Source organism: Oncorhynchus mykiss, chromosome 26, assembly GCF_013265735.2.
Source record: "Oncorhynchus mykiss isolate Arlee chromosome 26, USDA_OmykA_1.1, whole genome shotgun sequence".
Lineage (NCBI taxonomy): Eukaryota > Metazoa > Chordata > Actinopteri > Salmoniformes > Salmonidae > Oncorhynchus > Oncorhynchus mykiss.
This window is the reverse complement of record NC_048590.1, coordinates 6,360,779-6,372,880: the sequence shown is the minus strand read 5'-3', so window position 1 is coordinate 6,372,880 and position 12,102 is coordinate 6,360,779. Positions and strand designations below refer to the sequence as shown.

Here is a 12,102-nt window from a genome sequence, read left to right as displayed (position 1 = left end):
TGCCACATGAGAGAAATGCGACCATTCGCACAATCAACCTGAAATTACGTGGTGTTTTTTTGTTGTCTTGGAGTAGCGTAATACTACGCTATTATATTCAATTCTGTTAATTAGAATACTAATGACCGAGAAGCTGCATTTTCCAGAATTCTCTGGAACCCTCGTCCCTATAGCAACATATCTGAGCATCTGCCGTGCAGAATTATCAACATTACACACATTCTCTGATCTACAGAGAATTACAGGCTACTCTGGTGAATGAGGTTGTTTAATAAAGTCAGATCAAATAATACATGGTCAAAGGTTACCCTCCTCGCTCCTTCGTAATTCAAAAGTAACAGTCGGTATCTTGTGTGGCCACCAGCTGCATTAAGTACTGCAGTGCATCTCCTCCTCGTGGACTGCACCAGATTTGCCAGTTTTTTAATGTGAGATGTTACCCCACCAAGGCACCTGCAAGTTCCCAGACATTTCTGGGGGGGAATAGCCCTAGCCCTCACCCTCTGATCCAACAGGTCCCAGGCATGCTCAATGGGATTGAGATCTGGGATTTTCGCTGGCCATGGCAGAACACTGACATTCACGCACAGAACGAGCAGTATGGCTGGTGGCATTGTCTTGTTGGAGGGTCATGTCAGGATAAGCCTGCAGGAAGGGTACCACATGAGGGAGGATGATGTCTTCCCTGTAACGCACAGCATTGAGATTGCCTGCAGTGACAACAAGCTCAGTCCGATGATGCTGTGACACACCGCCCCAGACCATGACGGACCCTCCACCTCCAAATCGATCCCGCTCCAGAGTACAGGCCTCGGTGTAATGCTCATTCCTTCGACGATAAACACTAATCCTACCACCCCTGGTGAGACAAAACCGCGCCTCGTCAGTGAAGAGTGCTGTCTTAGGCATCTCACAGTACGGACATTGCAATTTATTGCCCTGGCCACATCTGCAGTCCTCATGCCTCCTTGCAGCATGCTTAAGGCACGTTCACGCACATGAGCAGGGACTCTGGGCATCTTTCTTTTGGTGTTTTTCAGAGTCAGTAGAAAGGTCTATTTAGTGTCCTAAGATTTCATAACTGTGACCTTAATTGCCTACCGTCTGTAGGCTGTTAGTGTCTTAACGAATGTTCTACAGGTGCATGTTCATTCATTGTTTATGGCTCATTGAACAAGCATGGGAAACGGCGTTTAAACCCTTTACAATGAACATCTGTGAAGTAATTTTGATTTTTACAAATTATCTTTGAAAGACAGGGTCCTGAAAAAGGGACGTTTCTTTTTGTGTTAAGTTTACATACCTGAGAGAAGCCTACCAATTTTACCCGACAGAAATGTGTCACCTGCTCTTGCTTTCCATGCCTTGTTCTTTTCTAACTTTCACTATGAATGTTTTCCGATAAAACAGGGTTTTGAAACTTTGTCCCCTCATAAACGTTATGTGGGCAAATTCATTCAGATCAATACTGTCTGTTTACAGGTTTACACATGTACTTGCTTAATGAAATCCGGAAATCAGATTACAATATGATAATTTATATTATTATGCTGCAAGACTATGTTATCCTGCTGAGCAAAACGCCTAGTCTTAAGGTTTCAATCGAAACTATAGTGTAGATACTGTATAGCCTATTATTTAAGACTCCTCTTCTACTGAATTCTCTCTACAACACCTGCAGCCGATAAGCAGTCAAACAGTTCCACAACAGGTTGTACAATCTTTATTGCAATTTAATTAGATTTTCAAGATACAGATAATAATGCATGCTAACACTTCATTAACATGGAATAGCTATCGTTCCATTTTAAAATGTGTCCGGTGTCCAGGTTTGTATCTGTTGCAATATGTATATAAAAGAGATGAACTGTGTGTAATAAAAAATACAGCTATCATTGTCCACGCAGCAGGAACATGAGGAAGACAGCAGTGTTCTAGAAGCGTCCACGCAGCAGGAACATGAGGAAGACAGCAGTGTTCTAGAAGGGTCCACGCAGCAGGAACATGAGGAAGACAGCAGTGTTCTAGAAGGGTCCACGCAGCAGGAACATGAGGAAGACAGCAGTGTTCTAGAAGCGTCCACGCAGCAGGAACATGAGGAAGACAGCAGTGTTCTAGAAGCGTCCACGCAGCAGGAACATGAGGAAGACAGCAGTGTTCTAGAAGCGTCCACGCAGCAGGAACATGAGGAAGACAGCAGTGTTCTAGAAGGGTCCACGCAGCAGGAACATGAGGAAGACAGAGGTGTTCTAGAAGCGTCCACGCAGCAGGAACATGAGGAAGACAGCGGTGTTCTAGAAGCGTCCACGCAGCAGGAACATGAGGAAGACAGCAGTGTTCTAGAAGGGTCCACGCAGCAGGAACATGAGGAAGACAGCAGTGTTCTAGAAGCGTCCACGCAGCAGGAACATGAGGAAGACAGAGGTGTTCTAGAAGCGTCCACGCAGCAGGAACATGAGGAAGACAGCAGTGTTCTAGAAGCTTCCACGTAGCAGGAACATGAGGAAGACAGCGGTGTTCTAGAAGCGTCCACGCAGCAGGAACATGAGGAAGACAGAGGTGTTCTAGAAGCGTTCACACAGCAGGAACATGAGGAAGACAGCGGTGTTCTAGAAGCGTCCACGCAGCAGGAACATGAGGAAGACAGCAGTGTTCTAGAAGCGTCCACGCAGCAGGAACATGAGGAAGACAGCTGTGTTCTAGAAGCGTCCACGCAGCAGGAACATGAGGAAGACAGAGGTGTTCTAGAAGGGTCCACGCAGCAGGAACATGAGGAAGACAGCAGTGTTCTAGAAGCGTCCACGCAGCAGGAACATGAGGAAGACAGCGGTGTTCTAGAAGCGTCCACGCAGCAGGAACATGAGGAAGACAGCAGTGTTCTAGAAGCGTCCACGCAGCAGGAACATGAGGAAGACAGCGGTGTTCTAGAAGCGTCCACGCAGCAGGAACATGAGGAAGACAGCAGTGTTCTAGAAGCGTCCACGCAGCAGGAACATGAGGAAGACAGCGGCCAGGAGAATGCAGAGAGTACACACTGTAGGAACCACGATCTCTGTTACCATCTCCATGTGGCTGGTCAACGGATCTGCAATAATCATTAAACACAATAAATAAATTAAATGTTTATATAAAACCCTTACAGTACAGGTCTACACCCTAAACAGCAAACATTTTTTTTAAATAATAACACATAGATGACGACACCACTTTGCACTACTAGCAGAAATGTACTCGGCGGCAAATAGCGAATAGTCCGATAAGTGCTACAAGAAACACAACTGGAATTCAACCCTTTAAATGATTTGAAAAGTGAATGTATTTCCTAGGTCTGCTACACACCAGTCAGTCAATCAAAAGCAGAAGTAAATGAAGTCCTACGTAGGCCTACCTAAACTTCATCATGCACTGGCCAAACCTTTGGCGTCCCTGCCTGTTCCTTACTGTCCTGCTGGGACTTTCTTCTAGCTGGAGGGGCAAGCAAAGAAGAGTCCTGTTAGAGAATGTCTTCCCATGTAGTTTTGTAGTTCAACTTATTTGTAGTTCAACTGTTTGTAGTTCAACTGTTTGTAGTTCAACTATTTGTAGTTCAACTGTTTGTAGTTCAACTATTTGTAGTTCAACTATTTGTAGTTCAACTATTTGTAGTTCAACTTATTTGTAGTTCAACTGTTTGTAGTTCAACTTATTTGTAGTTCAACTATTTGTAGTTCAACTATTTGTAGTTCAACTATTTGTAGTTCAACTATTTGTAGTTCAACTGTTTGTAGTTCAACTGTTTGTAGTTCAACTATTTGTAGTTCAACTATTTGTAGTTCAACTATTTGTAGTTCAACTATTTGTAGTTCAACTATTTGTAGTTCAACTGTTTGTAGTTCAACTATTTGTAGTTCAACTGTTTGTAGTTCAACTATTTGTAGTTCAACTGTTTGTTGAAAAGTGCCAATTAGAGCCAGAATGTTCCTTTGTTTGCCCTGGCAGCCAGATTCAGCCCGATGTCCCTGCACGCTGAAGTTGTTGGAGCTGACTGACATACATTGTGTAAAATATTTTCATATAGTTCAAGTTTTAACGTATGTGCTTGATTTAGGTTGGAGTTTGCATTTTTGGGACTATTCTTTTGAGTCCGTTGTACTGGGGCTTACTAAATCAAGTCAATCGCAGCTCAAGTATTGGAAAATCTTTGCCATGATGTTTTTGAGGTAGGTGTCTGGTGGTGTTGGGGTCTGGTGGTGTTGGGGTCTGTCTGTGTTGGGGTCTGGTGGTGTTGGGGTCTGGTGGTGTTGGGGTCTGTCTGTGTTGGGGTCTGGTGGTGTTGGGGTCTGGTGGTGTTGGGGTTTGGTGGTGTTGGGGTCTGATGGTGTTGGGGTCTGGTGGTGTTGGGGTCTGTCTGTGTTGGGGTCTGGTAGTGTTGGGCTCTGGTGGTGTTGGGGTTTGGTGGTGTTGGGGTCTTGTGGTGTTGGGGTCTGTCAGTGTTGGGGTCTGTCAGTGTTGGGGTCTTGTGGTGTTGGGGTCTGTCAGTGTTGGGGTCTTGTGGTGTTGGGGTCTGTCAGTGTTGGGGTCTGGTGGTGTTGGGGTCTGTCAGTATTGGGTTCTAGTGGTGTTGGGGTCTGGCGGTGTTACGGTCTGGTGGTGTTGGGGTCTGGTGGTGTTGGGGTCTAGTGGTGTTGGGGTCTGGTGGTGTTGGGGTTTGGTGGTGTTGGGGTCTGGTGGTGTTGGGGTTTGGTGGTGTTGGGGTCTGGTGGTGTTGGGGTTTGGTGGTGTTGGGGTCTGGTGGTGTTGGGGTCTGGTGGTGTTGGGGTTTGGTGGTGTTGGGGTTTAGTGGTGTGGTGGTGTTGGGGTTTGGTGGTGTTGGGGTCTGGTGGTGTTGGGGTCTAGTGGTGTTGGGGTCTAGTGGTGTTGGGGTCTAGTGGTGTTGGGGTCTGGTGGTGTTGGGGTCTGGTGGTGTTGGGGTCTGGTGGTGTTGGGGTCTGGTGGTGTTGGGGTTTGGTGGTGTTGGGGTCTGGTGGTGTTGGGGTCTAGTGGTGTTGGGGTCTGGTGGTGTTGGGGTCTGGTGGTGTTGGGGTCTGGTGGTGTTGGGGTCTGGTGGTGTTGGGGTCTAGTGGTGTTGGGGTTTGGTGGTGTTACGGTCTGGTGGTGTTGGGGTGTAGTGTAGCCTTCTGTACTGACCTGCAGCTAGCAGCTGGTTACTGGAGGAGCATGTCTCTGTGGCTTTCCTTCTCCAGCTCTCCACCTGTAGAGACCATCAAAATGCATGTATTAATTAACCAATCAACCAACCAACCAATCAATATGTATTAATAGAAGCCATTAAAAAAAAAGTCTGTCACAAAACAGCCAAATAGAATAGGCCTATATCAGGTGTGTACAAGGTGTCTGTGACTGACTGATGGCACCTCTCTCTGGTTGGGGAATCCATTGGAGCTGATGATGCGTTTGTAGTACTGAACAGAGGCTTTTGGGTAACGTGGTTTATTCTTGTTGAGGAAGTCCACGTAGAACAGGCCAAACCTCTCAGAGAAGCCTTCGTCCCACTCAAACTTGTCCAGCAGCGACCAGGCTGTGTAACCCTTCACGTTCACGCCATCCTTAAGGGCTGTCATGTGGAGAAAAGACCACCAGGGGGTGCTGTAGGGGTTCACTTGCCCGGTATCAATAGAGTAGACAGTGAAACAAACTTCAAGCACACTCAAAACACCTGTTTTGTCCTAAAAATGATGCCAGTTCACTAAAACAATTACTTGTTATAAAGAAACGTTTACGTTCTACTAAACCTCTATAGTATTAGATTATTTTCTCTACTAAACCTCTATAGTATTAGATTATTTTCTCTACTAAACCTCTATAGTATTAGATTATTTTCTCTACTAAACCTTTCGTCAAGGTAATATTCAGAGGTTATTATTTCCTCTACAGTGTACTAAACCTTTCGTCAAGGTAATATTCAGAGGATGTTATTTCCTCTGATAGATCGGTTCCTCACCCTTGAGCATCTCATTGATGTAGTCCTTGAAGTACTGCATCCTCCATTCATCACACAGGTCTGTGCACCTCTGCACCTTCTCTGACACCCCGTTCTCTGTCACGTAGATCATGGGGTTCCCATACTGGGTCTAGTGGAGAGACAGGGAGACAGGGTGGTGAGGAGACAGGGTGGTGAGATGGTGTGGGGAGACAGGGACACGGGGTGGGGGGATGGGGTGGGGAGACAGGGAGAAGGGGTGGGGAGATGGGGTGGGGAGACAGGGAGATGGGGTGGGGAGATGGGGTGGGGAGACAGGGAGACAGGGAGATGGGGTGGGGAGATGGGGTGGGGAGACAGGGAGACAGGGAGATGGGGTGGGGAGACAGGGAGACAGGGAGATGGGGTGGGGAGATGGGAGACGGGGAGACAGGGAGATGGGGTGGGGAGACAGGGAGATGGGGTGGGGAGACAGGGAGATGGGGTGGGGAGACAGGGAGACGGGGTGGGGAGACAGGGAGACGGGGTGGTGAGACGGGTGGGGAGACAGGGAGACGGGGTGGGGAGACAGGGAGATGGGGTGGGGAGACAGGGAGACGGGGTGGTGAGACGGGTGGGGAGACAGGGAGACGGGGTGGGGAGACAGGGAGACGGGGTGGGGAGACAGGGAGACGGGGTGGGGAGACAGGGAGACGGGGTGGGGAGGCAGGGAGACGGGGTGGGGAGGCAGGGAGACAGGGTGGGGAGGCAGGGAGACGGGGAGACAAATACATCATATATTTAACCCAAGTCTGGCTGGGAGGACCTGCCCACACTAACAGTAGTGTATTATACCTTGACGAAGTTGAGCAGGCGTCTGAATCCCCAGGGGACAGAGTAGAGCCACTCAGAGCCGGGGTCGGGCCAGCGAGGGTCCACCAACTCCACCAGGTCACGGTCGGTGAAGTAGCTGTTCCCACGGCCAGACGGGTAGTTCTTCTGGGTGATATAGCGCGTGGTGAAGTGGCCAATACCCAGGAAGTCACAGGTGCCCTTGATGTAACTCTTCTCCTGGGAAGAGAAGACGGGGAGACGGGAGGTTCCTAGACCCTGCTGGGCACTCTTCCTACCTGGAGACCAGAGAGAGAGAGAGACCAGATTACACTATGACCGTTGACCTCTAACCCTGACATTGGGAGGAGAGACGGGGAGGCAAGAGCTACCCAGACCCTGCTGGGCACTCTTCCTACCTGGAGACCAGAGAGAGAGAGAGACCAGATTACACCATAACCTTTGACCTCTGACCCTTAACCCTGCTGGGCACTCATCTTGTCTGTGTGGAAAGAGACATCAGGTGTGACAGTGACACGTATGCGTTTCTATGTCCTGTTACATATTGGCAGGGATTTTGGACACTGGCCAACCAGGCAAGTACACTCAGAAAAAATCTAGAACCTAAAATGGTTCTTCGGCTGTCCCCATATCAGACCTCTTTGAAGAACCCTTTTGGGTTCCATGTAAAACCCTTTCCACAAAGGGTTCTACATGGAACTCAAAAGAGTTCTACCTGGAACCAAAAAGGGGTCTCCTATGGAGACAGCTGAAGAACCATTTTGGAGTGTAAACCACAATTTTTTTCCTATCCCGTGTCTATAATCTGTGCCATTCAATATTTAAAAAGATTGGGTACATTTTCTACTAGCCTGGTCTGAACAGTACTAGCCTCAGTCTAGCGGGCTAGTTGGGTACATTTTCTACTAGCCTGGTCTGAACAGTACTAGCCTCAGGCTAATAGGGTACATTTTCTACTAGCTTGGTCTGAACAGTACTAGCCTCAGGCTAGGTGGCTAATAGGGTACATTTTCTACTAGCCTGGTCTGAACAGTACTAGCCTCAGGCTAGCGTGCTAGTTGAGTACATTTTCTACTAACAGTACTAGCCTCAGGCTAGCGTGCTAGTTGAGTACATTTTCTACTAACCTGGTCTGAACAGTACTAGCCTCAGCCTAGCGGGCTAGCTTCATTTAAACCCCGTGGGTTGTTCGTGGAAATGGAACACCTAGCTGTGACAATACGTGACTCACCTATGTAGTCTTTCATGACCTGAGGGTAGTCCCCGTTGAAGATGGGTGTAGCGAACCAGCCCATGTAGAACTGGACATATCTCTCTGCTGCCTCGATGTCTCTCTGGTTGGTGATGTCCACTGGCTCCCCCCAGTCTGCCAACAACGAGATCCCAACCAAGCCTTTCTGTTTGCTTCTCCATTGAGTGTCATAGGTGTGCCAAACCTTAGCATGTGCCTGTTCAAATTATATATTATTCTGTATCAGGGGGACAGTCCACTAGTCCAATATATATGGTATTAGATTACTGACAATATTAAATAGAATAATATTATAAACAATTAGTGATTACCTTGATAATGTGGTGGGCAGCTTTGTAGGCCCCAGTGCCCTTCAGCTTCAGTCCAGGTGCATGTTCTCCAGTCTCATAGCCCTCCACAGCACTAGACTATAAACACAGTCTCATAGCCCTCCACATCACTAGACTACAAACACAGTCTCATAGCCCTCCACATCACTAGACTACAAACACAGTCTCATAGCCCTCCACATCACTAGACTATAAACACAGTCTCATAGCCCTCCACATCACTAGACTACAAACACAGTCTCATAGCCCTCCACAGCACTAGACTACAAACACAGTCTCATAGCCCTCCACATCACTAGACTATAAACACAGTCTCATAGCCCTCCACATCACTAGACTACAAACACAGTCTCATAGCCCTCCACATCACTAGACTATAAACACAGTCTCATAGCCCTCCACATCACTAGACTACAAACACAGTCTCATAGCCCTCCACAGCACTAGACTACAAACACAGTCTCATAGCCCTCCACAACATAATGTGTTATGGATAATGTGTTCTGGATGTGTTATGGATAATGTATTATGGGTAATGTGTTATGATCATGCATTATGGGTAATGTGTTATGGATAATGTGTTATGGATGTGTTATGGATAATGTGGTATATACAATATATTATGGATAATGTATTATGGATAATGTGTTATAGATAATGTATTATGGGTAATGTGTAATGGATAATGTGCTATGGATGTGTTATGGATCATGTGTTATATACAATGTGTTATGGATAATGTATTTAGGATAATGTGTTATGGATGTGTTATGGATAATGTGTTACATACAATGTATTATGGATAATGTATTATGGATAATGTGTTATGATCATACATTATGGATAATGTGTGATGATCATGCATTATGGATAATGTGTTATGGATCATGTGTTATATACAATGTATTATGGATAATGTGTTATGGATAATGTATTATGGATAAGGCGTTATGGATAATGTATTATGGGTCATGTGTTATGGATACTGTGTTATGGATAATGTGTTATATACAATGTGTTATTGATAATGTATTTTGAATCATGTGTTATGGATAATGTGTTGCGATAATGTATTATGGATAATGTGTTATGATCATGTATTATGGGTAATGTATTGTCTTACCCATGGGTTGTTGAAGGTGATCCAGTATTTGACTCTGTCACCAAACCGCTCAAAGCATAAGTTGGCAAAGTCGTTGAAATAGTTCACCATGCTGGCGTTCTGCCATCCACCATACTTCTCCTGTAACACCTGGGTGGTAACGGGGAGGAAGGTTACTATAGGTCACACAAGACATGGGTGGTAACGGGGAAGGAAGGTTACTATAGGTCACACAAGACCTGGGTGGTAACGGGGAAGGAAGGTTACTATAGGTCACAGAAGACCTGGGTGGTAACAGGGAGGAAGGTTACTATAGGTCACACAAGACCTGGGTGGTAACGGGGAGGAAGGTTACTATAGGTCACACAAGACCTGGGTGGTAACAGGGAGGAAGGTTACTATAGGTCACACAAGACCTGGGTGGTAACAGGGAGGAAGGTTACTATAGGTCACACAAGACCTGGGTGGTAACGGGGAAGGAAGGTTACTATAGGTCACACAAGACCTGGGTGGTAACAGGGAGGAAAGTTACTATAGGTCACTTAATTAAGACCTGGGTGGTAACAGGGAGGAAGGTTACTATAGGTCACACAAGACCTGGGTGGTAACAGGGAGGAAGGTTACTATAGGTCACTTAATTAAGACCTGGGTGGTAACAGGGAGGAAGGTTACTATAGGTCACTTAATTAAGACCTGGGTGGTAACAGGGAGGAAGGTTACTATAGGTCACACAAGACCTGGGTGGTAACAGGGAAGGAAGGTTACTATAGGTCACTTAATTAAGACCTGGGTGGTAACAGGGAGGAAGGTTACTATAGGTCACACAAGACCTGGGTGGTAACAGGGAAGGAAGGTTACCATAGGTCACACAAGACCTGGGTGGTAACAGGGAAGGAAGGTTACTATAGGTCACTTAATTAAGACCTGGGTGGTAACAGGGGAGGAAGGTTACTATAGGTCACACAAGACCTGGGTGGTAACAGGGAGGAAGGTTACCATAGGTCACATAGTCAGTCAGTCAGTCAGTCAGTCAGTACCCAGTCAGTCAAACAGGACCCAGTCAGTCAATCAGTACCCAGTCAGTCAATCAGTACCCAGTCAGTCAGTCAGTACTCAGTCAGTCAGTCAGTACTCAGTCAGTCAGTCAGTACCCAGTCAGTCAGTCAGTCAGTACCCAGTCAGTCAGTCAGTCAGTCAGTTAATCAGTCAGTCAGTCAGCACCAAGTCAGTCAGTTAGTCAGTCAGTACCCAGTCAGTCAGTCAGTCAGTACCCAGTCAGTCAGTCAGTCAGTACCCAGTCAGTCAGTCAGTCAGTCAGTTAATCAGTCAGTCAGTCAGCACCAAGTCAGTCAGTTAGTCAGTCAGTACCCAGTCAGTCAGTCAGTCAGTCAGTCAGCACCAAGTCAGTCAGTTAGTCGGTACCCAGTCAGTCAAACAGGACCCAGTCAGTCAACCAGGACCCAGTCAGTCAGGACCCAGTCAGTCAACCAGGACCCAGTCAGTCAGGACCCAGTCAGTCAGTCAGTCAGTACCCAGTCAGTCAGTTCCCAGTCAGTCAGTACCCACCTGTGGCAGATCCCAGTCAGTCAGTCAGTACCCAGTCAGTCAGTCAGTCAGTACCCAGTCAGTCAGTCAGTCAGTCAGTACCCAGTCAGTCAGTCAGTAACCAGTCAGTCAGTCAGTCAGTACTCAGTCAGTAAGTCAGCCAGTACCTAGTCAGTCAGTCAGTACCGAGTCAGTCAGTAACCAGTCAGTCAGTCAGTCAGTAACCAGTCAGTCAGTCAATCAGTACCCAGTCAGTCAGTCAGTACCCAGTCAGTCAATCAGTACCCAGTCAGTCAGTCAGTCAGTACCCAGTCAGTCAATCAGTCAGTAAGTCAGTCAGTCAGTCAGTACCCAGTCAGTCAGTCAGTCAGTAAGTCAGTCAGTACCCAGTCAGTCAATCAGTACCCAGTCAGTCAGTCAGTCAGTACCCAGTCAGTCAATCAGTCAGTAAGTCAGTCAGTACCCAGTCAGTCAGTCAGTACCCAGTCAGTCAGTACCCAGTCAGTCAGTCAGTACCCAGTCAGTCAGTAAGTAAGTCAGTAAGTAAGTCAGTCAGTACCCAATCAGTCAAGTCAGTCAGTCAGTCAGTCAGTCAGTACCCAGTCAGTCAGTCAGTACCCAGTCAGTCAGTCAGTCAGTCAGTACCCAGTCAGTCAGTCAGTACCCAGTCAGTCAGTCAGTCAGTCAGTTCCCAGTCAGTCAGTCAGTCAGTCAGTACCCAGTCAGTCAGTACCCAGTCAGTCAGTCAGTCAGTACCCAGTCAGTCAGTCAGTCAGTACCCAGTCAGTCAGTCAGTACCCAGTCAGTCAGTCAGTCAGTACCCACCTGTGGCAGATCCCAGTGGTACAGGGTGACTATTGGTGTGATGTTATTGTCCAGGAGCATGTTGATCAGGTCATCATAGTATTTAATTCCCTTCTCATTGATGTGATCAGCTGGAGAAGAGAAATGGACATTACCATTAGCTATAACATTCACGAGAACGTATAGGGCCTGTTTCCCGGACACAGATTATTAAGATTTGTCCTGGACAAAAAGGTATGTTCAGTGGAGAATCTGGAGTATAAAGTAGATTCAGTAGAGA

At 47.0% G+C, this 12,102-nt stretch overlaps 1 protein-coding gene across 4 annotated transcripts in view; it reads right to left on the bottom strand.

Moving 5' to 3' along the window:
- Positions 1-2,085: 2,085 nt before the first annotated feature.
- The window catches only part of LOC110516675 (lactase-like protein), a 15,790-nt gene continuing 5,773 nt past the window's right edge, over positions 2,086-12,102 (bottom strand). For 2 of the 4 annotated variants that reach the window (XM_036964394.1, XM_036964395.1), the window contains exons 5-13: positions 11,844-11,953; positions 9,495-9,623; positions 8,354-8,449; positions 8,022-8,238; positions 6,794-7,068; positions 5,981-6,110; positions 5,394-5,593; positions 5,167-5,230; positions 2,086-3,085 (exon numbers count right to left, since the gene is read on the bottom strand). In XM_036964394.1, the coding sequence (XP_036820289.1) occupies positions 2,970-3,085; positions 5,167-5,230; positions 5,394-5,593; positions 5,981-6,110; positions 6,794-7,068; positions 8,022-8,238; positions 8,354-8,449; positions 9,495-9,623; positions 11,844-11,953 (1,337 nt within the window). In that variant the 3' untranslated portion in view covers positions 2,086-2,969. Of the gene's footprint in view, positions 3,086-3,388; positions 3,466-5,166; positions 5,231-5,393; positions 5,594-5,980; positions 6,111-6,793; positions 7,069-8,021; positions 8,239-8,353; positions 8,450-9,494; positions 9,624-11,843; positions 11,954-12,102 lie in introns of all 4 variants that reach the window. The other 2 variants (XM_036964397.1, XM_036964396.1) reach the window with 2 other exon arrangements.